General features: G+C 43.0%; 1 protein-coding gene across 4 annotated transcripts in view; it reads left to right on the top strand.

Annotated features, from left to right (window-relative positions):
* SESN1 (sestrin 1) overlaps window positions 1–25,923 on the top strand; it is a 75,435-nt gene extending 49,512 nt beyond the window's left edge. Inside the window, exons 1-11 of one of the 4 annotated variants that reach the window (XM_069851697.1) lie at window positions 10,290–10,416; window positions 10,633–10,704; window positions 16,444–16,509; window positions 17,404–17,604; window positions 18,520–18,702; window positions 19,886–20,128; window positions 21,415–21,562; window positions 22,316–22,428; window positions 22,664–22,854; window positions 23,014–23,158; window positions 24,795–25,923. In XM_069851697.1, the coding sequence (XP_069707798.1) occupies window positions 10,696–10,704; window positions 16,444–16,509; window positions 17,404–17,604; window positions 18,520–18,702; window positions 19,886–20,128; window positions 21,415–21,562; window positions 22,316–22,428; window positions 22,664–22,854; window positions 23,014–23,158; window positions 24,795–24,881 (1,386 nt within the window). In that variant the 5' untranslated portion in view covers window positions 10,290–10,416; window positions 10,633–10,695 and the 3' untranslated portion in view covers window positions 24,882–25,923. Of the gene's footprint in view, window positions 1–10,289; window positions 10,417–10,632; window positions 10,705–16,443; window positions 16,510–16,564; window positions 16,915–17,403; window positions 17,605–18,519; window positions 18,703–19,885; window positions 20,129–21,414; window positions 21,563–22,315; window positions 22,429–22,663; window positions 22,855–23,013; window positions 23,159–24,794 lie in introns of those variants that run through there. The other 3 variants (XM_069851698.1, XM_069851696.1, XM_069851699.1) reach the window with 3 other exon arrangements.
* Window positions 25,924–26,786: the final 863 nt, after the last annotated feature.

Below are 26,786 nucleotides of genomic sequence, written 5' to 3'. Positions count from 1 at the left end.
AGTCTACTATTTCAAATCTGAGTGCAGTCCCTGGCTCTGGTTTCTCCGTGAGACCTGTATCTAAATCTACCGAAGTGATTTCTCCTGGACTTAGTCCAGTCTTGTTTGTTTTAGTCAACTTGCAGTGATCCTTGACAACTCCAGACCTACACTTTACCAAGTAAATCCTTACTTGTTACAGCTGTCAGAGTTGGTCTCTGGCGTTGTTGGCTACAACCCAAACCTGCTTAGCCTCAGCCCTACCAGCTTTGGAAAAGTATGATGGGACATACTGATTTCTTTCAAGTTAAATTTCACATTAAGTCATAAATAACCTGTTACTCTTATGAAATTTATTTTATAAAAGGGGAAATACATTTACATGAGTAAATGCAAATAGTTTGGGCCATTTTTTTTTTCTAACTAATACTAACAGAATGAATTATTTTGGTGGTAATTTCCTCATGAGTAGGACTTTTCAGGAAGATGATAAAGATGCTCTGATAAAGAGAAATAATCCTCTCAGTTGTTATTAGTAATATAGACATCTCAGCAAATGAACCAGAATTTTTTGCTAGTAGTTTAGTTTACAAGTTTCAGTGATTGTTGTGGCATCTTTATCAGTAGTGAAAACATGATACAGTTCTGCCAAAGCTTCCATTTGCTGCATTGCTTTGCTGGCTTGGAGTCCCTGCTGAGCAGTTAGAGGACAGTTCTCACACTGGTGAGAAACAGAGGGACAGATATAGATTTGTACCTTTACTGACAAAACAAGAAGGTGTTGGAATGCAATAGCTTCCTATCCAGTAACAGAGATTTATAAAAGTTCAGTTGTCAACTGTAGACGTGGAACCGCTTCTGTAAGGGCATTCTAATACTATCTGAGTAAAATTTGTGTGTTAAGTACAGTAGGTGTGCATTCCTATTTATTTACGGGTTCTTTGTTCATTTACTTTACATTTGAACATGCTGTAAATCAGGCTTTAACGTGGACTTGATTGGAAAACATTGATTCTGCTATGGCAGTTTGAGGGCATTGTCTTCTGCAGCACAACTGCTGTTATGTACTGTGTGTGTGGTTTCAGCCCTCTTGCATCTGAGGGACGACACATACAGTGCTGGCCTTTCCCAGGACTTTTGAACCATCACATGTTTAAAACGCTGTGTAGCAAGTAGTCAGGGTGGTCTGACAATGGTAAGTGGCCTTTCCTCTCTCACACAGCAAGTGGTTGATTTAAAATTATGTTTGTTAACAAACAGTGGATTTAAGGCTAAGTTCCAATATTGTGGTTAACTCTTAAGAAAACCCAAACACATAAACTTTAAAGCATTTGAACAGAAAGTGCTAGAATCAGTTTCCAGCCTGTTTTGACTTAATTCCTCTAGCAAACAGCCATTTGAGAAGGTAAGTGGGGGAAGGTATTAATAGTCCCACTGTTTGCACGTCATCATTGCAGACAAGCAGCATTGCAAAGCCCAGAAAAGTTTGTGGGTTTATTGAGATTCCAAGCAGCTCAATTGCTGGAATCTCCCCATGATTTTACAGTTGTCTTGCAGGGACCAAGGCTGCTGCAGCCAAGACGGCAGCTGGGATTGGAGAGTAAGGAGTTGGTCCTAAAGGCAGCTTGGTGGCAGGCAGCTTGTCCCAGGGACCTTGGAGGAGCTCTCCAAGCTCCGCAGAAATCCTGGATTCAGGAGGATGCAAAAGTTGTGCTGTGTTAAATAGGGTCTCATGTGCCATGTCCTTGAATCATGTGTTGGTAGTGGCATTGCAGCTTGCTGTGCCAAATCTGGGGCTCACCAGAGAGGGTCTTGCTGTTGTTATTGCTGGTTACAGGGCAGGGGTAGCCCCTCGTGGGCCAGGGGCTTCTGCTCCCTGCTGTACCCCTGGGTAGGTGTCAGTGTCCTTAAAACTTACAGTTAGAGAAAGAAACAACATATTAATGAAAGTGTCAAAATAGTAGAACCCACTGGAAGAAATGGTATGAATTTCTGAGCAGGAAACAGACCTGATCTTTTAGGATTTGTATCAGCAGGAAGGCTCTGCTTTTCAGCTCTTACGATTCAGAAACTACAGGCCAATAAACTGATTTGAGTCAAAATGTCCTAGCCACATCATCTTCTCAAATGGGGCAGAATGAAGAATACAGTACTGTCTGAATTGAAACAAAATACCAGTAATAGCTGCCAAAAATGGCAAGAAATACGTGATTTGTCACTTTTTTTTCTTTTTGTTATTCTTCTCAAGTAGAGGTCTTCATGGGTTTGTCTTTGAGTATAAGAGTAAAAGAAACAGATTTCATACGAAAACGGCAGATCTAGTATTATCTCCTTAATCTCTAACAATCAGCTGTTGAATAGTACCTAGAGCATGATCTGTTTATAATTGCTGTCATTAAATCAGTGATATGGGTTACTCTTCTAGGATGATGCTACTTACTTTTGTACCTAGCTTTTTGCCAAGATAACGCTCTAAAGGAGTTGATAAATTCTATTATATTATTTTACTTGGCTTTGTATATTAAACAAATATGGATAGAGGCTCAGTCTTGAGGAACTTGAAACCTTACCATCAAGATAGGTTGTTACAGAAAATGCAAGGGGAATACTGTTTTATAGGTATTTGAATTTTTTTCCTAATAAAAAATCTCTGATTTTCCAAAACTCAAACTCTCATAAATAACATCTATTATTTGGGTCACAACTAGACTGTGAAAACTGAAAATAAAAACTGAGCATATGCCTGAAAGTGGCAAGAAGAAAGCCACAAAACAGTTCTCCAAATTGCAGTTACTGATAGAAGGATTTGTTTAGTACTATTTCATTTAATTTTGCCTCATTGTAACAATCAAGCTATAGAAAAATAGCTGACGGTCTTCTTGAGCTGCATTAAATTACCTTATATGCTTTTCTTGCATTCCATTCTTGCCTTTATGTGGGGAAAATACTGAATTTATTTAAAAAAAATAAAAAAAGGAAACTTGGGTTTTGGCTGCGTTGACTCAAAGTCTAGCAAACCATTATATAAATTGCTAGTTTGTTCCTTGGTGAAGGCTCTGCAGGAATAAGTTTTTGTTTGTTGCACCTGCAAAATGAAGTCGGGCGTGAGCCTCAGGTCAGACTTTCAAGCAATTTTGTAGAAATGCACATGAGCCCCCAAGGGTAAAGATGACCAAAGGTTCTGGTGAGGAGAAGAGCTGCTTTTGGGTTGCATGTCTGTATGTACCAGCGTATGAAAGTAGGTTTTAGCTGCTACTTCTTCACAGGACACTTGCACAGCGCTTCCTGCATACTCGCTGTAACATGACAGCAGTGCAGCTCTGGGTCACTTGCTGTTGTGATCTCACCCAGTTCCACTAAGCCAGGTGCAAAGTTCCAGGACTCTTAAAGGCATTTTTTTTCCTCCACGTGCTTGCCATTGTGTCTGATTTCTGTCAGAAGCTAATAATGGCCTGCATTTCATTGCTTTTTCTTTTGTTATCACATAAGGATTATTTCTGAGGTCAAATGCAGTTTTAAAACCCCAGAAGCCTTAACCTTATGCAGAGATGATTCAGCTAGCCATCTCTTGCTTTGAAGGCACACATTTGCTTAATGTGAAAGGTTTTGTTTGCAGTGAATTATCCAGACTGATAAGGCAACTTCCATCTGTGTAGGAGAGTCCTTCAAACAACAGCTTCACAGCGGTGAAACACAGTTAGCGTTCCAGGTAGTGCAGCAAGTAAGATACTGCATTGTCTCATTGCTCTTAACTGAATCAACTATGAGGACTTGGGGTTGCAGGAAGTTCCCAAGGGTGAATTTTCACTCAACCCTTTTCAGGGTTCATCTTGCAGGGAGAGGGCTTGGGAAAAATATAGTAAAATGGATGCCAGCTCCAAGGAGCTGTGCAAAATGTCTTGGGCATTGGTGTGACCCAGCAGTTTGCCAACTGAAGGAAAGAGGGGAGACCTCTTTATTGCAAACCAGCTCTAGACAGCTATGAGCTATGTTAAATTTTATTTTTCTTTACTGAACTCCAAAAACACTCTTTTATTAAGGCTAAACTGTGATTTTTCTCAACCTGATGTTTATTTAGTACTGAGAGAGACTTCAGAGTAGCTGGCTGCCTCTGCATGTTCCATTCCCCAGAGAGTGGCAATCTGCAGCTGGACAACAGATCCCCTCTCCATATGCCTTCTAGCCAGTGAAAGATAAGAAGTTACCTGTGTGTTGCCAAGGTCGGGTTTGAAACTAGTTTACATGGACCTCGATTTTGGGAGAGCTAGATCTGGGAGGAGTTGTTAACCAGACAGTATTCTTGTATAGTTGCATGAACCTGGAGCTCAGAAAAATATCAGAAGAGCCCACTTCTCTAATGCTGGGTGTTCACACTAAGCCAGGCAGACAACTTTTATAGTTCAGCTCCTGTTTATTAGCCTAGGAGGAGTTGTGTACCCTAAAAAGGGGGAAGAATGATCTGGTAAGACATTCTTTCAATCTACTAAGCTTTAGATATACATCTTTAATTTACCTATTTGTAGTAGTCTTAGAAACCATAAGTCTGTTTTCACGTCCTTGCCAAAGGATGAATAATCTCAAGATCTTAAATTCTTAGAGCTCCCTAAATTAAACTTTGTACTTCTGCTACCTAATAAGTGCAGAAGGGAATGTTAAATTTGGACAAGCTTTGAGGAGACAAAAACCAAAACAACTTTGTGGTTTAAAGGTGGGGGCAGGCTGTAAAAATCTTAAAGGCAGAAATTACCAGAAGAATGACTGTTTTGGGCAAGTAAGAGTCCTGAGTAATGAATCAAATAGGTAGGGAGCAAGCAGATAAAGCGACTGGAGTTCTTGGAGCTTGGTGAGTTAAAAGAAAACTGTGAGAACTGCTCAGGTGTAACAACCAAGTCTCACGGCCTCTTGCAACTCAGAGAAAAGATGCTGGATCTTTTGGTGGAGATAGTGAGCTAGGAATAACCCAATTACTCACAATCCCCCTTGCTTACTTGCAAGTCATTTGTCCATTAAAGCTGAAGGTGTGGCCTTTAGAAAGCAGCATGTAAGAAGGAGCTAGAAATAGAAAAACAGCATTACAAGAATGGATAATATTTGAAGAACAGACAATAATATAATATCTGAATATTGTAAAATGGTTAGTCTTAGCCAACCTTGCAATCCTAAAGATTAGAAAAGGAAAGCGGTTTCATATTGGTCAAAATATGAAAGTGCTCAGTCCTGTTCAATGTCTTTATCAATGACCTGGATGAAGGCATCGAGTGTACCCTTAGCAAGTTTGCAGACGACACTAAGCTGGGTGGAAGTGTCGATCTGCTGGAGGGTAGGGAGGCTCTGCAAAGGGATCTGAACAGGCTGGACCGCTGGGCAGAGTCCAATGGCATGAGGTTTAACAAGGCCAAGTGCCGGTTCCTGCACTTGGGGCACAACAACCCTATGCAGTGCAACAGACTAGGAGAAGTCTGTCTAGAAAGCTGCCTGGAGGAGAGGGACCTGGGGGTGTTTGTTGGCAGCCGACTGAACATGAGCCAGCGGTGTGCCCAGGTGGCCAAGAAGGCCAGTGGCATCTTGGCTTATATCAGAAACGGTGTGACCAGCAGGTCCAGGGAGGTTATTCTCCCTCTGTACTCGGCACTGGTGAGACTGCTCCTTGAATCCTGTGTTCAGTTCTGGGCCCCTCACCACAAGAAGGATGTTGAGGCTCTGGAACGAGTCCAGAGAAGAGCAACGAAGCTGGTGAGGGGGCTGGAGAACAGGCCTTATGAGGAGCGGCTGAGAGAGCTGGGGTTGTTTAGCCTGGAGAAGAGGAGGCTGAGGGGAGACCTCATTGCTCTCTACAACTACCTGAAAGAAGGTTGTAGAGAGGAGGGTGCTGGCCTCTTCTCCCAAGTGACAGGGGACAGGACAAGAGGGAATGGCCTCAAGCTCCGCCAGGGGAGGTTTAGGCTGGACATTAGGAAAAAATATTTCACAGAAAGGGTCATTGGGCATTGGAACAGGCTACCCAAGGAGGTAGTTGATTCACCTTCCCTGGAGATGTTTAAGGCATGGGTGGACGAGGTGCTAAGGGGCATGTTTTAGTGTTTGATAGGAATGGCTGGACTCGATGATCCGGTGGGTCTCTTCCAACCTGGTTATTCTATGATTCTATGAAAACTTATTTCCTTATGTGGAAACTGTCGTTCCTAAGGGCTGATCCTTTTTGACACATACAGCGAGAATTTAGATTGTACAGAGAATACAACTTATCCTCTTCCCTAGAATTGTGTACTCATTCTAAATGGAATGAGTTTTTTGAAGACCGACAAATCAGATTGTTAAGGTTAAATCAAGAAGAATGCTTTGAAATACTGACCTTTTTTTCTTGACCCACATGCTAGGATGATATAGTCTTGTATTTAGTTTAAATTCTTTCATCGCTGTAATGAATGGTTTAGTTTCTGTGCCTCCCATATTGTTATTGTGATGAAGATTTTTGCTATTTCAGAAATAACAAATGTATAATAAGGGGACAGAAGAGATTAGGGGATACATTTGAAATTTATTATGAAAAAGGTAGTGGCTGTGGACAGCAAAGAACAAGAGGAATCCACAGGGAAATGTTCAGAGAGGCTGGCGTGGATCTGCTTAGTCATTGCTGAAACACCTGGTGACTTCATTAAGGCACCAGATTAGGTGGAGCTGCTTGAGGTGTTCTGGTTGAAGGGATTCTTGCCAACATACGTTTATTGTTGCTGCTTTGCCAGCAGTTTTGTCCCCTGGGATCTGGTCATTGTTAGTACTGCCTAACCTCAGTCAAAATTATCTGAAACGATTAAAAAAAACCAATAAAATCCCCCCAACCCCAAACAGCTCTCCAATCGCTTATTTTCCCTGCAAGCAGTACTGAGTGCTGTTTGTAGCAGCTGGGTGGGCAGGTCTTAGGAGAGAGACCTGTCCCCTGGGAAGGGACAGTGACACCTGGGTTAGTGCCTCTTCAGCTGGTGTAGCTGCAGATAGCAGGCACCAGGCATCTGTGGCCGTTAGCAGTCTCAGAGGGTTCAAAGACACTTGGACATGAATAGTGGTATTTACATCCATTCTGCTAACCTTGCTACATCCTGCCAAAGCTGGCGCTCCCTTACGAAACCACAAGAGAGAGAAATCTGGTCCTAAGAACTAATACAAATTGAGTAGCTCAGAGCCCGGAAGAATTATCTGTTTTTACTTGTAAATGTTCCTGGGAAAGAATCATCTGATCAACCTCCAAGATATTAACTTGATGTCCAGGGCATTGCAGTAACAGGTATTTGAGTGCTTCTGCTTGGATAGGTTTTCTGTGGAAAGAATTTGAGATCTTGGTTTGCCAGTTCTTCAGAGTCATCTGTTTGTGCTGAACTTGACTTAAAAAAAGTCGCCCTGTTGGGCTGACGTGGAACTGTTCCAAGTTACATCAGCTAAGTGCAGGCGTATGCTTTGGCAGGATCAGACTTTTCACATTGTAACTGGTTGGTGACCTTTTAGCTTCATCAGGACATTTCTTTTAACTGTAGCAATAAGGAAAAACTCTATTTCTTATGACTTAACCTGGAGAGCACAGGTGTTAAGTGCCATTCCTTTATGCAAACAGCTTTTATGGAAGTGCTTGCTATGGAAGAGTGTGTTTCCATGTTTTAGATGACTTCATGTGTATCTATCGTACACTCTTTCTGGGTGAATTTGTTGTTGGTTTTTCTCCTTATGAGCATTTAACTTAATCTCTGTTTACTTGCATGAATACATGGCCAAACATACGGTTGGGATTCCCCAGGGGAATGCTCAAGTTATGCGGACTGTACCGTAGATCTGTTCCTGTGTCCTCCACTTGCACTGGGTTCTGCATTCATTAGTACCCAAACGAGCTTTTGTGCTGGTGTCAAACCATGTTCCCTCATGAAATTGCTGATGTAGGATGGGATAGCTTGTCTTACTAGCCCTTAAAGGAAAATAATTTCAGTCTACAGTCACATGTTGATTTATAGATGAACACATAGCTCAGTTCTGTGTGTTCTTCAGTTTGAGGGAGTTGCATTTTGGAGATACTTGTGTGAGGGCCGGGGTGGGGAAAGGACTTGCAGCAGTCTGGGGTGATGAAATCCTGCTAAGGCAGAGATATACCTGGGGCCTGAGCAGAGCTTCTGTACTCAAGCCATATGGGAGAACTTTTAAGAGCATTATTATTTGTTTGCTACGGCTGTGTGACTTCCTCTTCCCCTTTGTACATGATTTTTCTGACATGCTGTCACTGCCTTTATCTATCCTGATACAGAAAGCCAAGAACACAGTAGAATTTCCTACGTTTTGCTGTTGTCGGCTGTTTCATGAGAGAGAATTTCCCTTGGACAAGGCTAGATACAAGTCTGTATCTGCCAAGCTTCTTTGTATAGGAACAAGTGTTAACGTAAACAGGCTTTCCCACAAATATCCAGGCAAGGCAGTTGATCACACTGGGCGAAAAACACTTCAGGAGTAGAGCACTGAGGAGTACTGCCTTTTGGGGTTTTTTTTCCTTCTCTTTTCTTCCAAAGGTGTTAAATTAATTGAACAGCATAATCTTTCCTCGGACCTCTAATGGTGAGGTATCTTCTTGCATTTCAGCTTGTCAAGTAATTACTCTTTTTCAATAGTTTTCCTGAGCACAAGCCAATTGCCTGTGTTGCAAGAGGAGCCCATTCCTTCTTTTTCTATTATGTTTTGGCTAGAAGTAAGGAAGTAGCCAGTGGGAATTAAACAGTGTTCTTCATTAGTTTATTTTATTAGCTCACAAAATGCAACCTTGCTTGTCAGTATTGCATTCATCTTTTTCCATGTTTCTGTTGAGCATTTCATGAAATGAAGTACGTAGATACAAAGCACGCTTCATTACTTCTGGAGAAACCAGCTTAAAGCCAAGGACCCATGGAAGGAGCTGAGGTGCCTGCGCATCTCTAGATGACTTAACCTTATAACTGTTGCTAAGCCTTTGGAAGCAGAGGGTTCCTTGTCTCTCCAGAGTTAACTGCATAAAGGTGGTGGTCCTTGGAAAGTGGAGAGGAAAGAAAGCTTTTAAAGCTTTATCATTAGAAATGTGCAGAGCTGCTGCCGTAAGTCCTGTTGCCACATTTCCCTGGCAGGACTGACCTTGGTGTTTTCTGCATTTTGCTGCAAGCTTCGTACACTTGGAACAGGAACAGCCTGTTAACAGGCTTTCCATGTTCAGTTTTACATTTAACAGAAGTGTAAAGTTCAGTGTCACGGAATTTCCCTGCTTGGTGGGACTCACAACCGTGTCTGTAGCAGCCTGAACTGCAGGCAGAAGCCTTCCTCTCCCAGATGAGTGTGTTCGGTGCTTCAGAGTCACCCTGGTCTCTTCCCATTGAACCTGCAATAGGAATTCTCCTCTTGGGGTCTGTCATATTTTATTATGATTCAAAATATTTGAAGGAAATTTGTTTAATGTACTTTAGCTTTATAAATCTTCTATTTAAAGATTTAAAGAAAGCTCGGGAGAGACTTTTTACAAAGGCTTGTAGTGATAGGGCGAGGGGCAATGGGTATAAACTGTAGAGGGGCAGATTTACACTAGACATAAGGAGGAATTTCTCCACTGTGAGGGTGGTGAGGCGCTGGCACAGGTTGCCCGGGGAAGCTGTGGCTGCCCCATCCCTGGGGGTGTTCAAGGCCGGGCTGGATGGGACCCTGAGCAGCCTGGTCAGTGGGAGGTGTCCCTGCCCATGGCAGGGGGGGAGTTGGAACTGGATTATCTTTAAGGTCCCTTCCAACCCAAACTGTTACACGAGTCTGTATTTAAAAGAAAAAATAATAATCACATGGGTCAGCTTGGGGACTTTGTTTAAAATAATCGATACCGTAAAATCCCAGACGGGAAGCGGTGGGAGATGCAGGGGATCTAGCAGGATTTGCAGCCCTGGAGGTTGGGCGAGAGAAGCACAGGCTGCTGCGAACAGAGGCCGAGGGCGGGCGCCAGAGCTGTTTGCCCAGGGCTGTCGGGAGCAGGCGGGGGACACGTTTCCGCAGCAGCGCGCTCGGTCACACGGAGAGATCTGCGAAACGCCGACCTCCTGCGATTTCTCAGTTAAAAAGCCGTCGTCGCTTGCAGAGGAGGTAGAAGCTCTGGCGTAAGGAGCGGGCCCGAGGGAGGGGGCTAATGGGAGCTTGGTCCCGGGAGGAGCCGGTGTCGGGGAGGAGCCGCGGGTGGGCGGCCCCGGGCAGAGCCCGCGGGAGGGCGGCGGGTCCCTCCGAGCTGCAGACGCAGCCTTCGCCTCCCCGGTGCGCTCAGCCTGGTCCTGGGGGCGCTGCCCGGCACCCTGCGTGCGCCCTGGGGCTATCGGGGGTGGTTAGACCCTTCCAAGCAGCTTTTGCCTCCGGATTGCCTGGGATCTCTCTCATTCTCGCACAGACTCGGATCGTCCTTTTGAAGCGGTGAGGTTGGTTTTGTGTTTGTGATACAGAGCTTGCTGGAATCGTAAACAGATGCAAGTTCAGCGGCTTTATTTTGGAGTTAAAATGCTGCTTTGGATCCCCTTTCTAAGTTTTAGTGTCACCGCATTACGATTTTTCTTTCAAAGTTAATTTTTAAATCCTCAAAGTGCTGCAGGTTGCCGCAGAAACTGTTTTGTATTTCTCTGGTTTGTACAGGTCTAGTACCTCTTGGATACGAACCGCTTTGCTTTCGCATAATCCAGTAGTACAGTCTACACAATGCAAACGGTAACTGTCACGTTTAAACTGGTTTCTTTCCATGTCACTGATTTTTTTTTATTTTTTTTTTTTTGGTGCTTAAACCGTGTTTACAGCATGGAACTTGCAGGTGTTCCTTCCAAACCCTTTTCCCTTTAATACCATTTGTTTCATTGTACACGTTAGAGAACTGGCGTATAGAAAAGCTGGGCACTAGTCACTGAAATTCAGCCACTTGGTTTCAGTGAGCTCATGTCAAAAGTAGATTTGGTTGTGGTCTCTAAGCAGTTGTGTCACAAAACCACTTCAGGAATAGGTATTACTGCTAAGGAAGAATAGGTAGCAATTAGATGCCTTGAAACTGCTCCAGCTGGACCTGCTTTCATAGCTCTGTCTGAGAAGATAACCAAACAAGAGGTGTTACAGCTTGAGACTGAGGAGCCTGGGCTTTGCTTTTATTCCTGCTATTGTGAACAGGGTGTGTGAACTTGGGCACACACTGTCTTGCCTTGATTTCTGTATTGATTCAAGTCACATAAACTGGTTAGGGATGTTTTTAAAATCTGCTATTTCAATGGACTTAGGCATTCAGAGAAAAAGTACTTACTGATTTTGGAATTAAAATAAAATCGCCTAAGTATTTGAATTCGTATAAGAAAGTGTTCTTTGAGAAATATTATAGAAACAGTTCAGTGTTTGCTGTGCTCTAATTTCAGCAAAGAGCCACAGGTCTGCGGAACAAAGTGCTTTGTAGCAGAGGGGGAGTACTTGTTCTCAGTTCTTTAAATCCATGCAAGTGTAGACATGTCCAGTGCTTCAGCTGAACGGCGGTCTGAGATACCCAGAAAACTGAACCAGTGCAAAAATTTAAACTACATGAGCATTTTGGATTAGGAAAATGAATGAAACAGAAAAAACTGCCAATTCTTAGCCCCACACTTAGAAAAGGTGTTGGATTTGTGAGATTTGTGTGTGTGTTTGTAGGAAAAGAATAATTTAATCTCTGTTTTGTTCCTTAATCCCATCATTTCCAAAAGCTACCTATCTGATAAGGAAACTCCAGTAGCTACTGCATTTAGCAGAACTGAAAAAAAATACAGCTTTTAAGCTGAGTGTGTATCAGCTTGGTGATAAATAACTTGTCTTGTGAGGCCAGTTGTGCCATTAAGATCCTAAACAAGGAAACTCCAAATTTGTAACCTGTCACCACCGGTGAGGTTTTGCTGTCGGTGTTCTTTAAAGGGGAGGTAGGAACCGGACGCAGCGAGTGAAGCAGCAGCAGCCGAGGCCTCTTAGACTAGTAAGTGCCAGTCTTGCTTGGAAATAACAGCACAAGCTTCTTGGATGCTTAAATGCTTTGGGGCATTTCATCCTATAAGCATATAAAGCTGTAAATGGCTATTTTTAATGTCCTCTTCAAATGCATACCAGAGTATGCATACATGAAGCTCAATTTTCAGCACTGACACATTTGAGGGGTTAATTCTACTAGGAGATAGTGTTGAAGAGTTTTTGACCCGCAGCTCATTGTGCCTTTCTCAACCCTGAGCTTGGGTAGGAATGCACTTAGATTATGTAAAATGATCACTGATTGTCCAGGAAATGTTACCTCCAGGTTACCTTGGACTTATTGCCCTTCTCTGGTTCCTTCCTTTAGATTGTTTTAAATTGCATTACAGTGTGTGATTTTCAAATATTTTTGTTTAAATCTAGCAGTATTTAGTGTTTAACCAGGACACAGATGATAATAGGTGAATATGTAATCCAAATATAGTTTAGCGAAGTAAATCAATAATTGTATTTTCACTTTGCCTGTGGCTTGTATATGATAAAATGTGCTTTTTGCCATTTAGCAGAGGCTTAAGTATGTAAATAAGTCTCTCTGGGAGATAAAACATCTGATACTGGTACAGACTGTACTTGAGGGGAGCAAAATGACTCACTGTGCTAACACCAGGGAAGCAGTCTGAAGATTGTGGTTCATAGCTAGTGCTCAGCTCGTGAATCCCAAATGTCTGAAAATGAGCAGTTTGGGAACAGTCCCCATATGCATCTGACAAAACTGTAATTAAGTTCTGGGAACGGTTTTGTGATAAGAGGCAGAGTTCCAGCTGCCAGGAGCTAGTAGTGGGGCAGGAACAGGGATCTGAAAAAGCCTTTTAGACACACTGGAACAAGAGCTGTAGCTGTTCCTATTCTAGAGGTCCTGCAAATCGGCCTGTGACTTAGTCCTTCACTGTTCCTAGGTGGCATTTTTGATATTGGGTGTCTGTTTAGAAATGACTCGTTTACTTCACTTACATTTTAAAGAGGTTCAGAACCAAAGCAGATGATGGTCTGTTACTAGCAGAGATGATTGTACTTTTAAGTATTTTAAAAACCTCTTCTAAGCATTTGCAGTTAATTTTCCATCTCAAGCTTTTACTTAAATTTGATAGGAACACTGTTATTGTCAAGACGCTTGAAGTTACCTGAAGGTGCGCTTTAAAGTCTTTAAGATAAAGAAAAGCCATAAGTAGAGTGAGTTTATATGTTTGCAGTTTTAGAACGGTCTTCTCTGAGCATGTGTGTGCATGAAGTACAGATTTTTGGTCTGATTGTCACTGTGGACCAGAGTGGTGAGAAGGAGTGGTAACTAGGAAGTATATAATAAAATTTGCAGACATCAGCTCTTCTGTCCCAGCTCTGAAGAGCTGTTTCTTGGTGTAAATTTGCATAAAAGATGTTTCCTGGCTGAGAAGTCTCTGAGAATGCACACAGTCTGATGATTAGGGCATCAGCCCATGACTTGAGAAATCTCAGCTCAAGCTGTCCGTATTCTTAAGCAGCCTCTGTTGGACACGTAGCTTCTCTGTCTCTCAGGTTCTTTTCCTAAATGGGAGATAATACACTTGCCCTACCTCACAAGAATGTTGCACGAATGAAATGCATGAGGTAAGATGCTCAGATATGGCAGGGAAGAGGGAACATGTAAATCCAGGAATGGTAGGTATCTGCTGAATATAGTTGCCGCGGAAGAAATAATAGTGGCTGTACAGAAATACAAGTTACATTACTTAAGGGGGAAAAGGAGGCTTTTCTGTGATTTCTGAGGTCAGCTTCACCATCATAGTGGTACAGCATTTATATGTCTAACGTCTTGCTGCTCTGTCAAGGTACATCTGGAAGGTGAGCAGTGGAGTGGCTTGCCACCTGGCAAGGCTCACCTCCCTCCCTTCTCTGGCTGTGAGCTTCTAGGTCTTGAAGGTGAATTCACACTTGGTGCTCAGCTTTGCAGCCATCTGAGTTTTGTGTTCTTTCTTTGAAGATGGAGTGCCTCTGATGCACTAGTATTGGTATTGGTATTAGTATCACTATTAGTATTATCACCTAAAGCCTCAGTTGTGGTTGGCTTTCTGCTGAGCTTGGAGCTATATTCAGTATTCAGCCACACAGTTTCTAGACTGAATGAAAGTGATGTGGCAAGGTTAACAGACAGGGGGAAAGAAGCCAGAAGTCTGATGCAGAAAACACAGCACTAAGTAGGTCACTTTGATGTGCAGCTGGGTGGTCTGGAATCCCATGAAAGTTGATTATATCAGAAATCTCTATTTTTGTTTTATTCCTTTAACTGTTCTTAGAAAAGGAAAGACTGAAACGTAGTTGTTCAAGAATTAAACTTCAAGGTGTTTCTCTTGGAGTCCTTGAGTTGGCAGACAACTGCAGGCATCTGCTAAGTTAAATGATGCATAACAGGCTTTTTTTCATGCTGTCATTTGGATGTAAGATGTTTCTCTAATTTTCTAGGGTAGTTGTAGCTGAGATGAGCAGCTGTGCTAGAGCTTTGAGAAGAGAGGGTATTTTTAAGATAGAAATTCCATCCTACAAGTGCCATTACTAGAGACTTGACTGGCAGGACAGATTTGTTAGTGAATGTTAGGATCCTCAGCAGGAAAACCCGACGTGGCTGAGTTTGCTGTCACAGGGAAAATGTGAAAAGACTGATGCAAGAGCTGCCCTTTGATCTTGCTTTATCTAAATAAATTGAGAAACAAAAGCATCTGACTTAGAGTTTAAGGAGACCACCTGAGTCTGATGGGCTTTGATAGTTCCAACTTAGACCTGCACTAATTGTTTCCGGCTCTCTGAAGCTGTTTTTTAATCTTAGGGGAAAGTTCAGGGAACAGTAACTGATTAATAAAATAGCTTCTTGTATAATGTACTCATACAAATAGAAACCTCAGCTAAAGGCAGGAAAAGTGCAGCAGTGAGTGAGACCAGTATTGCTTTTTTTATAACAGCCTTTATCTACGTGCAGAAAATGTAGCAAAGATTAAAACTGAATTTGGCCAGCAGCGTTTAGGGGGCTCCATTTGCTTGTGAGGCCTAAACAGCTGAAGGCCCCCCTCTGCTCTGTCTAGCCTGAACTGATTCAGTGCACAGTATTTATTTATCTAAACCCAGCTGAGAACATGGATGGGGTTGGGATCATCAGAAAAGGGGCGTTTGGGGCAACAGAATGGAGGCAGTGGCTGATTTTTAAGAGAAGGGGAGAGGGAACAGGTAAGAGCCCAAACCATTAGTTTATATGTAGCAGGTCCGTCCCTAGCTTTAATCCCAGATCCCCATCCGTCTGTAAGGGCACTGTGCCATGAGCTGCCTTGTTGGGAGCCGATTTATGGGTGTCAGGGCTCCCATCTTCCTGGGGAAGCTGTGGCACTGGCTCCAGAGTTAGCCCTTGGGAGAGCTGGTGTGCAGCCAGAACCACGCATATGGAGGAGGAGCGAGGCTCTGTAGCGATGCAGTTCCCGGCCGAGAAAGCGGACGTGTGCGAATGTGTGAGGTGAGGCTGTGTCCCGCATTGGTACAGGCCCCGTGGACCCTGCTGTGCCCCCTCTGAGAGCTGCTTCGTGCTAAACACAGAAACTTCCTTGAACTCATGGCTCCCACCCTTCCTAAGGGAATGCTTTGACAGGCAGGGCACAAATCCTCCCAAGTCTCTTACGCAGCTGCGTGAAGGGCCCAGGGTGCTGTAGGTCTGGCAGAAAGGTACATCGAGCTGAGGCAAGTAGAGAACTGCTAGAGGAGAGTCCAGCCTCCCTCTTACCTGTGTGGCAGCGTGTGTGCGAGGATGTGGCTGCTGCTGTTCTGACTGAGCAAAATCCCCTTCCTCCTTCCCTCCCAGGGTGAAAAGCTATTTATCCTGTCATGAAAAGAAATGAGATGCAAATGTAGATCAGGTACTTTCAGCAGTTTAAGAGCTCTTTGAGTTTGAGAAAAAGAAATCTGATTAGGCTTACAGCTGTTTAATTTCCTGACAGATGCACAGCATGTTATGTGCTGGCGCAGTGCAGATGTACACACACACATTATCGGTCTCGTTTTGTGTCAGTGGCATAACCGCACGGCAGCCGGCTCTGTACAGAACTCCTTGTCCCGGACACCTTGCCAAAATGTGCTTTATGCAGAATTTTCTGTGAACCAGGTTGTTGTTGTATGTGTGCATATAAATTTGTGTGTGTTTTCTTCCATTGGCAGGACCTTTGTTGTTGATTTTTTTTGTTGCTGGAATGGGGCTGTACGCTGTAAACAAGTGTGGCTAATTATAAAGCACTTGTATAAAAACTGATTTGCATTTGTACAAATAGTATTAGTAAAAATACCCACGCAAAAGTACCATGAGTACACAAATAAGCCCAGCTATGAAAGGAGAATTCATTTCTTTCTTGCAACCACAGCTAAAAAGCTGTTTATAACTAAATGCTGAGGTGGTATTATTTTCTTTTCTAGGAACTTGGAATAAGAATTCCTAGACCACTGGGACAGGGACCAAGCAGATTCATCCCTGAGAAGGAGGTGTGGTAATGTTTTCAAGTACACAGTGAACTTTATGCTTTTAAGGAACACCCTTTTAGTAGCAACCCACGTTTGGTTTCAGGACAGCTGCTGAGCTGCAAAACATTTTCAGTCGTGATCACATTCAGTCCTGGTGAGACTTTGGCCACAGCTCTAGTGTACAGAAGCAATAGTTATGACCCCTCCTGTACTGCTGTCTAGCATAAGAGAAACCAAATACTGTATTTTGTAAGAGTGTCTGTTTCCTCGTGAACATCCGGATGTAATTTCCTACTGGTCCACAAGGCACCTGCCCCCTCCTCTGGGGTTACTTTTTTCTTGCACTACCTCTACGGTTCTGAATAATCTGAGAGGCTTCAGAGTGCTGTGGCTGAGCAATTCTGGTGCTCCTCTTCTGATCGGCTGGTAAGAGAATTTGGAGCAAAGGAAAATGTAGTAATATGCCTGTGATTTTTTTGAAGTTTTAGAGCCTTAAGCTTGAGTTTCTTCTTATTTCTCTCGTGATATCTTAGTAAGCTTTTTATTTCTTTCCCTCTTCTTTTCCTCAATGAAAATAATTATTGTCACCTAACAAGTTACGATAAGCAGTTAGATCAGTTTGTAGCGTTCAAGAAAGTGAAGGTGAAACAGTTGAAAATGAGAAGTTGGTGTTGCATAAGAGAAAGCATAAAGGCAAAAATCTTTCGCTCTTCTAACCACTTGTGAGCTCCTAAATGAGAGATATTAAAGGGGCATTATATGCCTTCCCTTATTTGCACTGATTTAATGCCATTAATAGATTTATAATGTAATTCCTTACACCGGGCCCTCTGAGTGCTGTGGTTATATGTTTATTTACTATTTTTGTTGTTACTCCTTAGGCAATATTGCTAATTGCTCTTTCTGTTCAACCAGATGATTCAAGTGGGAAGTGAAGACGCCATGATGCACACGCTGTTTGCAGATTCTTTTGCTACGCTGGGCCGACTGGACAATGTTACCTTGGTGATGGTTTTCCACCCCCAGTATCTTGAAAGCTTTCTAAAAACTCAGCACTATCTACTGCAAATGGATGGGCCGCTCCCGCTTCATTACCGACACTACATCGGGATAATGGTGAGCTGGAGCAGAAGGCAGATCAGCCACTTTGGCAACAATCTGGTCTTGTTTAAGAGCAGTTATTACCGTGTTTTGCAGTTTCTGGTTGGAAAGGCATTTCATCAGGAGCTAAGGGGAAAAGCAGAGTAGGTTTTATTGTGTCTGGTTTAGAGATGTTTCATAAGACCAGTACTTAACATAGTTTCGGTAGGACTAGGGGGAGAAATCTGTTATAAAAATAAGACAATTGTTTATTTTTGGTTTCCTTAGTATTTCAGAAACTGTTTTTCAAAAAAAGTTTGTTTGTGTGTGAATCTTCTCGAATGCACCCCCCTCTTCTTCAGTAGTTCCATCATCCATTTCTGAATCTCTAATTTCTAAGCAAATTTTCTGCCAGAAGTGGTTGATTTCCAGTCTGCCAGTGCAATGATCTTTGCCTGCTGAAATTGAATTAAAGTTTTGGGCTTCGTCTTAATTTGATGGGGAAAGTATTACTGCTTGAATAAATGCTTCTGAGTCTGTTCTTTTCTGATAAGCTGCCCTTAGTCTCTCTTGGTACCTGTGTTCTAAAACCTGCTTTTGTTTTAGCTGGTAAAAATTCGCTTATATTCTTAGTACTGAAGAATACTGTGCAGTGTGGATTACTTGCCTCAAGACATACAATAAATCTGTGTCTCTACTTCTCTTTGGAGAAGAGAAGTTGCCCCTGTAGCCAAGATAGTTATAATGTATGTGAATGAGGAATATTTATGTTGTGAGAACGATAATCAAAATGGGATCATGTGCTAATCACGGCTTTTCTTCACTTCAGCCTTTGATTGCTGCAAGTCTTATTTTTGAATATTTTGAGGAAATGATTACTTAGGGTATTTGTCATTGGCGACTAATTTAGTGTAGTTGTTTGCCATATCAGAGTTGTCTGTTCCTTTCTAGGCTGCAGCACGGCATCAGTGCTCTTACCTTGTCAACCTTCACGTGAACGATTTCCTTCACGTTGGTGGAGACCCTAAATGGCTGAATGGTCTGGAAAATGCACCTCAAAAACTGCAGAATTTAGGAGAGCTGAACAAAATGTTGGCTCACCGACCCTGGCTTATCACCAAGGAACACATCGAGGTAAATCTTCCATGGAGTTTTGTGAGCGTACCCTTGTTTTTCAGTATATGCAATCATAGATGTTTGGGGTTAAGAACCAGACAGGGCAAGAGATGTTCTGTGTTACTTTCATTTCAGTGTCTTATCACTGTGATACCGCGTGATATAATATCACTTGTGCCTTTGTAAAACTAACGCAATCACAATTTGTCTTAAATGACTAACAGTTTTAATTTACAGCACACTGACATTTCAGAGTTGTCGTGTCAGGACTGTGTTGGTGCAATGAGGGTATGCTGAGATGTGCAGTTCCTTAAGCCCCGTGCTTTTGGTAGCCAGAATCTCACTTTACAGGGATGCTGCCAGAGCTTAGGCTGCACACCAGTAGCCGTGTTTTTGTTTCAATTGCTGCTGCTTTAATTGCTTAAGCTTTTCAGGGCTGGAGGGAGCAGCCAGCCATAGCTGCCCCACCAGCAAGCCACCAAGAGGCAGCTATTTCTGCTGCTCAGGTGGCTTCAAGGGTGCTTGTGGCGTGTGTGCAGTGACAGCAGCTCTCACGGCAGGGGCACGTCTGCCCTGGCCATGGTTACTGCAGCATCTCCTCCTCCTCCTCTGCTCTTCTCTTCACCTTAAGCAAGGAGGAAGTGGGTGCTGGGACTCTGTCTGCCAGAAGGCCCCAGACCTCCCACACTTTCCTGCCTGAAGGGGAAGTTGGGGTTTGGAGTTTTCTGTCAAATGCAGAGCATTCCACCCACTGGGACAGGATGGGAGGGAGCCTGGCCTCGATGCCAGGGTTTTCCACAGCCGATCTGCAAGGATTTGCCAGGGTTTTCTGGGACTGTAAAGACCAGTTGTCTGTTGTGGTCACATCTTCATCAGAGGTGTGAAATTTCAATGCGAGTTGGTCTGGCCTTGATACAAACCATACGGTGCAAAATAGAAACCCCAACTGATTCAATAGCTGAGGGGCAGAGAGGGGAGAAAAGTCATGTCCTGTGTGGCTTAACCACATGAGTCTGCAGCTGGCAGCAACCTGGTAGCAGGGCACTGAGCGCACTCATGCCAGCAGAGAGTTAGGAAGCAATGCTGGACGTTGGAAGAATAATTTTATCTGGTCAAGAAATGTGTTGATAAACCACATTAAGGTGGAATCATTGGAATGGCATTTTTAAATTAATACTTTTTTCTGGAATTATTTTTAAAGCGACTTTTGAAGACCGAAGAGAACAGCTGGTCCCTGGCAGAGCTGATCCACGCCGTTGTTCTCCTTACACACTACCACTCCCTCGCCTCCTTCACGTTTGGTTGTGGAATCAGTCCAGAGATCGACTGTGAAGGGGGTCACACCTTTAGGCCCCCTTCTGTCAGTAACTATTGCATATGTGATATTACAAATGGTTACCACGCGGCAGAGGAAATTCATGCCAGCCCAACAGGAAGCATTCCAGTACGTATCTGTCTGAACACACAATCTCTTTCAGTAGTTGTGGTTTCTTTGTAAACTTCATACATGGAGGGCACACATTTTTTTTTTTTTTTTTCATCCAGTGGGAGTGGGACTGATTTAGCCTAATGCAGATGTGGGCAAACCAGTTGAAAAAATACATTTAGGAGAAGCTGAAAGGACGCTGGTAAGCTGGGAGAAGCTACGGAAAGGAGAGACAAAGATGCAATCTCTGTTGTCTGGTTTTTTTGCCTCTTGTCATTCATCGAGGCAAACTGAGATGACTCCTGGTCTCAGCCAGTTCACGATACGTGTCCTGAGCAGCAGTGGCCACGAATGATGTTTTTTTGTTGGTGCAGTGGAAAATTTGCTCTGGGATTCCAGTCTTTGACTTTGTTGCCTTGAATTGTTTGTGATACATCACAAAACATATCATTCGCAATTTTCTGACCCTTCCTAAAACAGCATTTCCTGCCTGCAGCACTTTATGCTCACTGGGCTGCACCTGCATCCACTAAGTGAAAAGCATGATATGAACCAAGCACTGGTTTAAGAACAGTGATAACAGGTATTCTCAATGCAGGTTCCTTGCCTGGAAGACTTTACTGCAGTGGTGTGGGTGGCATTTAAATTTTGTCTGACGGAGCTTGCCGGCGCTCTGAAGCAACAAACTGACTGCAGTAGGCAGAGAGGAAAGGGACAGAGCTGTATAAATTGAAGATAACTTTATTTTGCTTTGTGCTGATTGATTTTTACAAGGGCAGATATTGAATTAATAGTGTTTTGTGATGGTGTTAAAACTGCTCTGTGAAATAAGATTATCTTGCACTAGCTTTCCTTTGAGGCTTCATTAAATCTGCATTTACACTCGCTCTTCCTTTTTCCTTCTTGTCTGAGAGCAGAGAAGGGGAAAAATACAGTTGGGTAGTAAATTGTGGTTACTTCCTCTGTCAGAATTTCTGTTACAGCTCTTTGGTTTTTCGGTTGTTGAACATTTAGATTAAGTAAGAGAAATTACTTTAATTTTAGTGTCAGAACCACTTGTTCCAAAAAGCTGCGATTCTTAAAATATGCTAGAAGTGCCAGGAATCTAATTGAGAAAAGAAGACTACAAGTGAACTCTTGGGTTGGTACAGATTTCCTTCAAGAGCTGTTTTTCTTGAAAAATCGATATTAAAAGATACAAACGAAGGACATAGCTTGCTTTTAGTTTTTCTGCCTTGATGATTTCTGCCATCATTGTCAGTTCTTGCCCCATGGAAAAGAAATGTTTTTCTCTCCATTTCAAGTCTACAGAGTCTGTCTGTGAAGTCGAAGCTCTTATGGAGAAAATGAAGCAGCTACAGGAGTGCAGAGATGAAGAGGAAGCCAGCCAGGAAGAGATGGCTACACGTTTTGAAAGGGAGAAGAGAGAAAGCATGTTTGTGTGTGCTTCAGGTAGAACAGATATTGTGTGAATATGTATTTATTTAGAGTTTTCCAAATCACTTGAAATACTGCTGGAAAAGGCAAAAATTATTATTGGGTGTCTCAAAAACACTGCCATTTCTTTGAAGGGATCTAGGTTAGGTGTGCCTTGTTTTCTTCCAGGAACACTTGAAAAAGCAAAGTAGTGCCAAGATTTATGGCTTGTCTCAAACACACCGTAACTCTCACTGGCCAATATTATGTTTAATAGAAATTTCCAACAGAAACGGAATCTCTCTCTGGAGAGATTTGGTGTTTCACAAGAAATTTAAGGATCTCACAAGATATTTTAAAAAGAAGCCCTTAAACCACTTACCTATGTAAGTGTATGAAATGTTACTTGCGAGGTAATACTTTATCTGTTACAAGCTCAGGGTGGCTGCTGGCTCTTGTCAACAGATTTTCCCTTGACCTTTTTACAGGCCCCTTGGGTTAGCAGCAGAGCGTTCCCTGGACTTAGGGGATGGGGCTGGGTACACAGAAGAAAGGAGAAAGGATGTTTGTTCATAAGAAAGCGTTTGAGTGTTTTTTGTGCAGTTGCTTCTAAAAACCATAGTTGCAGTCACACTGAGCTGTACCAGAGAGATTTCATGCAGGTAGTGCAGTGAACCTGTGTGTTTATTTCTAAAAGCACAGAGGCTCTCATTGTCTCCAGGAGCTGTGCTAGCTCGCATGCTGTTTGTTCTTACTGAAATTGTGTGAAATTGTGTTTGAAATTAACAGAAGATGAAGAATCAGCACCAGCAAGAGATGTGTCTCGTCATTTTGAGGATACCAGCTATGGTTATAAAGACTTCTCCAGACATGGGATGCACGTGCCCACCTTCCGTGTCCAGGTAACGAGGGGATGGGGCTGTTGGGGAGCTCAGTGCAGAGTCTGCTTGTTGTGCAAATACCAAAGCTGGAAATTGCTTGCTGTAACTTGCTGCCCCGTGGATGAGAAGGCTTAAAGCAACCAAATGAACACCACGCTCCCCACCTCAGATTCTCTGCCCCGAGATAAATTACATTAAAGCACTAAGCCTTCACATGTTCCTTTCTGAAATGCTCCATTCTGCATTTTTACTTAAGGATTATTCCTGGGAAGACCATGGCTATTCCTTGGTTAATCGTCTTTACCCAGATGTGGGACAGCTACTCGATGAGAAGTTTCATATTGCTTATAATCTGACTTACAACACAATGGCCATGCACAAAGACGTGGATACCTCGATGCTAAGACGAGCTATTTGGAACTATATTCACTGTATGTTTGGAATAAGGTCAGTTTTACTACTTTTGTTCTCTATATGTCAGACTTGTAGTGGCCAGTAGTGGTATGAGTTACGTGATAACTTATTTTGCCACGGGAACCTAGAAACAATGCAAGTGAAATAACTGGTTCTTGAAAATGAAAGTGTTTTTCTTTCAATTCTGAACAGATATGATGATTATGACTATGGTGAAATTAATCAGTTGTTGGACCGCAGCTTTAAAGTTTATATCAAGACTGTGGTTTGCACTCCTGAAAAGACCACAAAAAGAATGTATGATGGCTTCTGGAGGCAGTTTGCACACTCTGAGAAGGTACCGTTTGCATCCGCGCTGAGGGACGTGGGCGGTGGATCTGTTTGCCACGCTAACAGCCACAGCTACCCAGCTGGCATTTCAGCTTTAGCTGATGACACTGAGATTCTTCTCCCATTATTGAGTAAATTCCTTTGGAGGTGTCATATTTCCCAAGCTGAAATAATTGCTCTTTTCCCACTGCACGCTTGGTGACAGGGACGGGGCAAGCTCTGAACCGTCTGGGGTGGTGGGATGTGTAAATGCTACAGCTTCTCCTCCTCTGTCCGCGGGTGCTGCCCGTGCCGAGAGAGGCAGGGAAGGGATGCGAGATCCGTCCCTTGGCCACAGCCCCAGAGCAGTTTGCCTGCTGGCCCAGGCTCTCAGCAGTCCTGTGGTCATTTTTAGTGTGAATGGCCCCAAAGCAGTTGTTTCCTGTTAAAGCCCGAAGTCCTGCTGTTGGGTTACAGTCTCAGTTGCACCTCCTCTAATATTTCTTGCTGTTAATTTTCGGGTGTCTGCTCCATCAAGTTCACATCCTACAATTTTTCTGTGGAAAAACATTTCTTAAAATGAATGCTGATATAGTGCTGAAACAGAAGCGTGTCTCAGTGTTCACACCATCAGAGACTATTTCTTGCTGAACTCCTTGTACAAATAGTTCAGAGATACCCCATTATAACAGGGGTGCTGTAACTACACTGATTTCAGGTTGTTCAAGTACAATACTGCATGTGTTTTGCTTAGACTGCTAAAGACGAGCTTTTCAAGCACACAAACCCTTCTTTAAGGCCCAAACTTTGCATCTCCATAGCCATCAAAATCCAAGGAACCTACACGTGCGTCACTGGAAGCAATCACCATCCATCCTGATGGAAATCATGCCAGTGAAACCAAACACAGCCTTTCCATGCCACAAGAAACTTGCAGCCAAGCTGCTGTCCATAAGAGAATACTTTTTCACCCCCTACCCCACAGGGTTTTTGTTCTCATCCTTAAAGAAATTAAGACACGTGAAGGAGATGAGCTGGGTAACAACAGCTCTCACCTATGGTAGCTACTGAACACCTTTGTCTCAATACAGATAATAGTTTTAATGGCATGTTACAATTTTTCTGGTGCTTCACCTCAGCTGACCACTCTGTGCTGTTCAGGGGATAATTACCTGGGTGTTTCTCTCTCTGTCCCTCAGGGACAACCAACCTTATCACCTTTTCCTTCTTAGCAACCCCCTGCTCCACAGGTACCAGCCACCCTTTTGCTTGGAGTAATTGATTAACTTAAGCTAAATTTGAACAATTATTTTCAAGCTGCACATAGTCTGCTGCTGTAGAAGGGTTTGTGAGCTTGAAAGCTTGTCTGTTTTTTCCAGCTAAACCAGTTGGTCCACTAAAGGATTGCGGCCTCTTCCTATGAACCTGGCCCTGCCTAGGTGCACCCGTGAGCCATTGCGGCACTGCAGCCACGGCTTGTTCGGTCTTTCCTCCCTCAGCTGGCTTTTCAGATAAAATTCATTATCCAGGTAGCAGAAATGCAAAGCGGTGCCCCACCACTGCTGCAAACACTAATACGAAACCCACAGCCCACAGGCTTCGCCTCACTGGAATGCATCGTTGTGTGCGCACCGTTAAAGCGTAACTTCTGTTCTTTCCCAAAGGTCCATGTAAATTTGCTTCTGGTAGAAGCTCGGATGCAAGCCGAACTACTTTATGCTCTGAGAGCTATTACTCGCTATATGACCTGATGTCTCCGGCTGCCTGTCGACGTTGGAATGTTGTGCAGCTGCAGCGTGGCAGAGGAAGATACAAAAGCCTCAGGACCAACAGTAGCTCTAAGTTAAGATGCCCATTGTGCCATAACTCCTTTAGTTTCAGCTATTTCCATGTTTGGAATATCGCTGCTGCCACTTGGCAGTGAACGCTTGGCAGTTGAAAAGACAGGGTTGTGCGGAAGTGCTGCCTGCTCACGGTATTTTGGCTTTTGGCAGCACGGGACACTCTGTGAACTTGTGGCAATATAGCAAATGATAGCTAGGTAGATCTTGTGTTAAGGCAAATACTGCGGGAGCTGGAGTGTGAAAAGACGTGGGACATGATGACATTTGCTTTCCCTACAAGAATAATTTTAGAAAATCTTGATGCTGCTATTTGTGCTGGTGGAGTGAACAGACGCAGGCTGTTCCAGTTAAGCTAAAAGTGAAAGTGAGCACTGCTATTGTCTGAGCCTTTACTGTGTGTGGTTTCAAAAAAAGCCTTGTTATTTAGATTTCTTTTTTGATCAGAATTAAACCTCTTCTGTCCACACTGATAATTTCAAAGATAGCAGTTGATTTTCTCCAATAGTTTAGCCTTAAAATGCTACAGGACGCTTGTTCAGCATTACATGGTGAGCTCCAAAGTGCAACGGTCTTCCTATGGAAAGAGGAGGACTCTGGTCCTCGGCGCTCTTCAGAGATCCGACTACGGGAGGTGTCAAGCAGCTTCTTGTCTTGTTTCTCCAGGATGAACTGGTGCCCGTTGAGGAGCTGGGACAAGGTGTGGGAATGTTCTAGACTGCCAAACAGTCCTACTGTATTACATGCCCAATGCTGGTCTTACTGATCTTTGCAGTTGCTTAAATAACTAGGCTAAAACCCATCTATTTTTAGTAAACAAAAACATGATTAAAATGCTGATGTTTAATATACAGTGGTTTTGGAGAACACATGAATACTTTTGTATGAGTGTGAATCGCTTTTTAAATTTGTCAGTATTATTGGTATTTTTTAAATAAAGGTAACAACTTTTTCTCTCGGTGTGCTTTACTTCTACACTTCTGGTTTTACTTGTTTACTTTATTGGTTCAAGGACCACTTAAAAATATTTGAAACAGTAATTGAGCAAACATACTTAAAAATACAAGTCATGGCTTTTTCAGCTGACTCTAAAATGATGGGAGAAAACAAAGTTTAAGAAAAACAGATTTAGATCTTCACTAAAACTATTGTAGGAACACCTTGCAGACTCCTGATGTTTTCATCCTCCCCCCATTCTTCTTCCCGATCTTCAGAAATACTTAGTCCTACAGGGTTTTCTCTTTCCTCACAGGTAAAGGGTGGGATGTAATTGGGGAGATTCCACCTGTATGTTTATATAATCACTTGTAAATGTTATTTTGCAAGTTAAACTGATTTTACAGCCCTTCAGTAATGAACTCAGTTCCTGCTTACAGAAAGGTAGGAACCTTATTTGTAAGGCAGGAAAGAGAAGGATTTTCCCAAGTGCACTGGTAGAATTAAGCTTTCTCTCCCCTGGCCTGCTCCTCAGTTTGCTCAGGCTGGTTTCTGTTACTACAGAACATCCTGAGAACAGTTTTGAGCTCACAGTCCAAGAAGCTGAAGTATCTGAAAAGATCTAGGCGAGAAAGATTAATAAACTCTCAAAAGTTGTGACTAACAGGAAGCATCTGCTGTTTCCTCCTAACTAAAAATACAGGATTTTTAATGTGCCAAAACCAGAGCAAAGCTTTCCTGTCTAAGGGCATGGCAGAAAGGTGTAAGCTGTGCTCAGGGATGCACAAGTGGGGTCTTTCCAGTGTGTAAATGGAGTTTGCAGCACCTGGTGCTCCTCCTGCTTTTACGGAGGGTTAGAAGTAGATGTGGAATTTCCCA

The sequence above is a fragment of the Phaenicophaeus curvirostris genome, chromosome 2 (genome assembly GCF_032191515.1).
Source record: "Phaenicophaeus curvirostris isolate KB17595 chromosome 2, BPBGC_Pcur_1.0, whole genome shotgun sequence".
Taxonomy (NCBI): Eukaryota; Metazoa; Chordata; class Aves; order Cuculiformes; family Cuculidae; genus Phaenicophaeus; species Phaenicophaeus curvirostris.
This window is presented reverse-complemented; position numbering and strand designations above follow the sequence as displayed.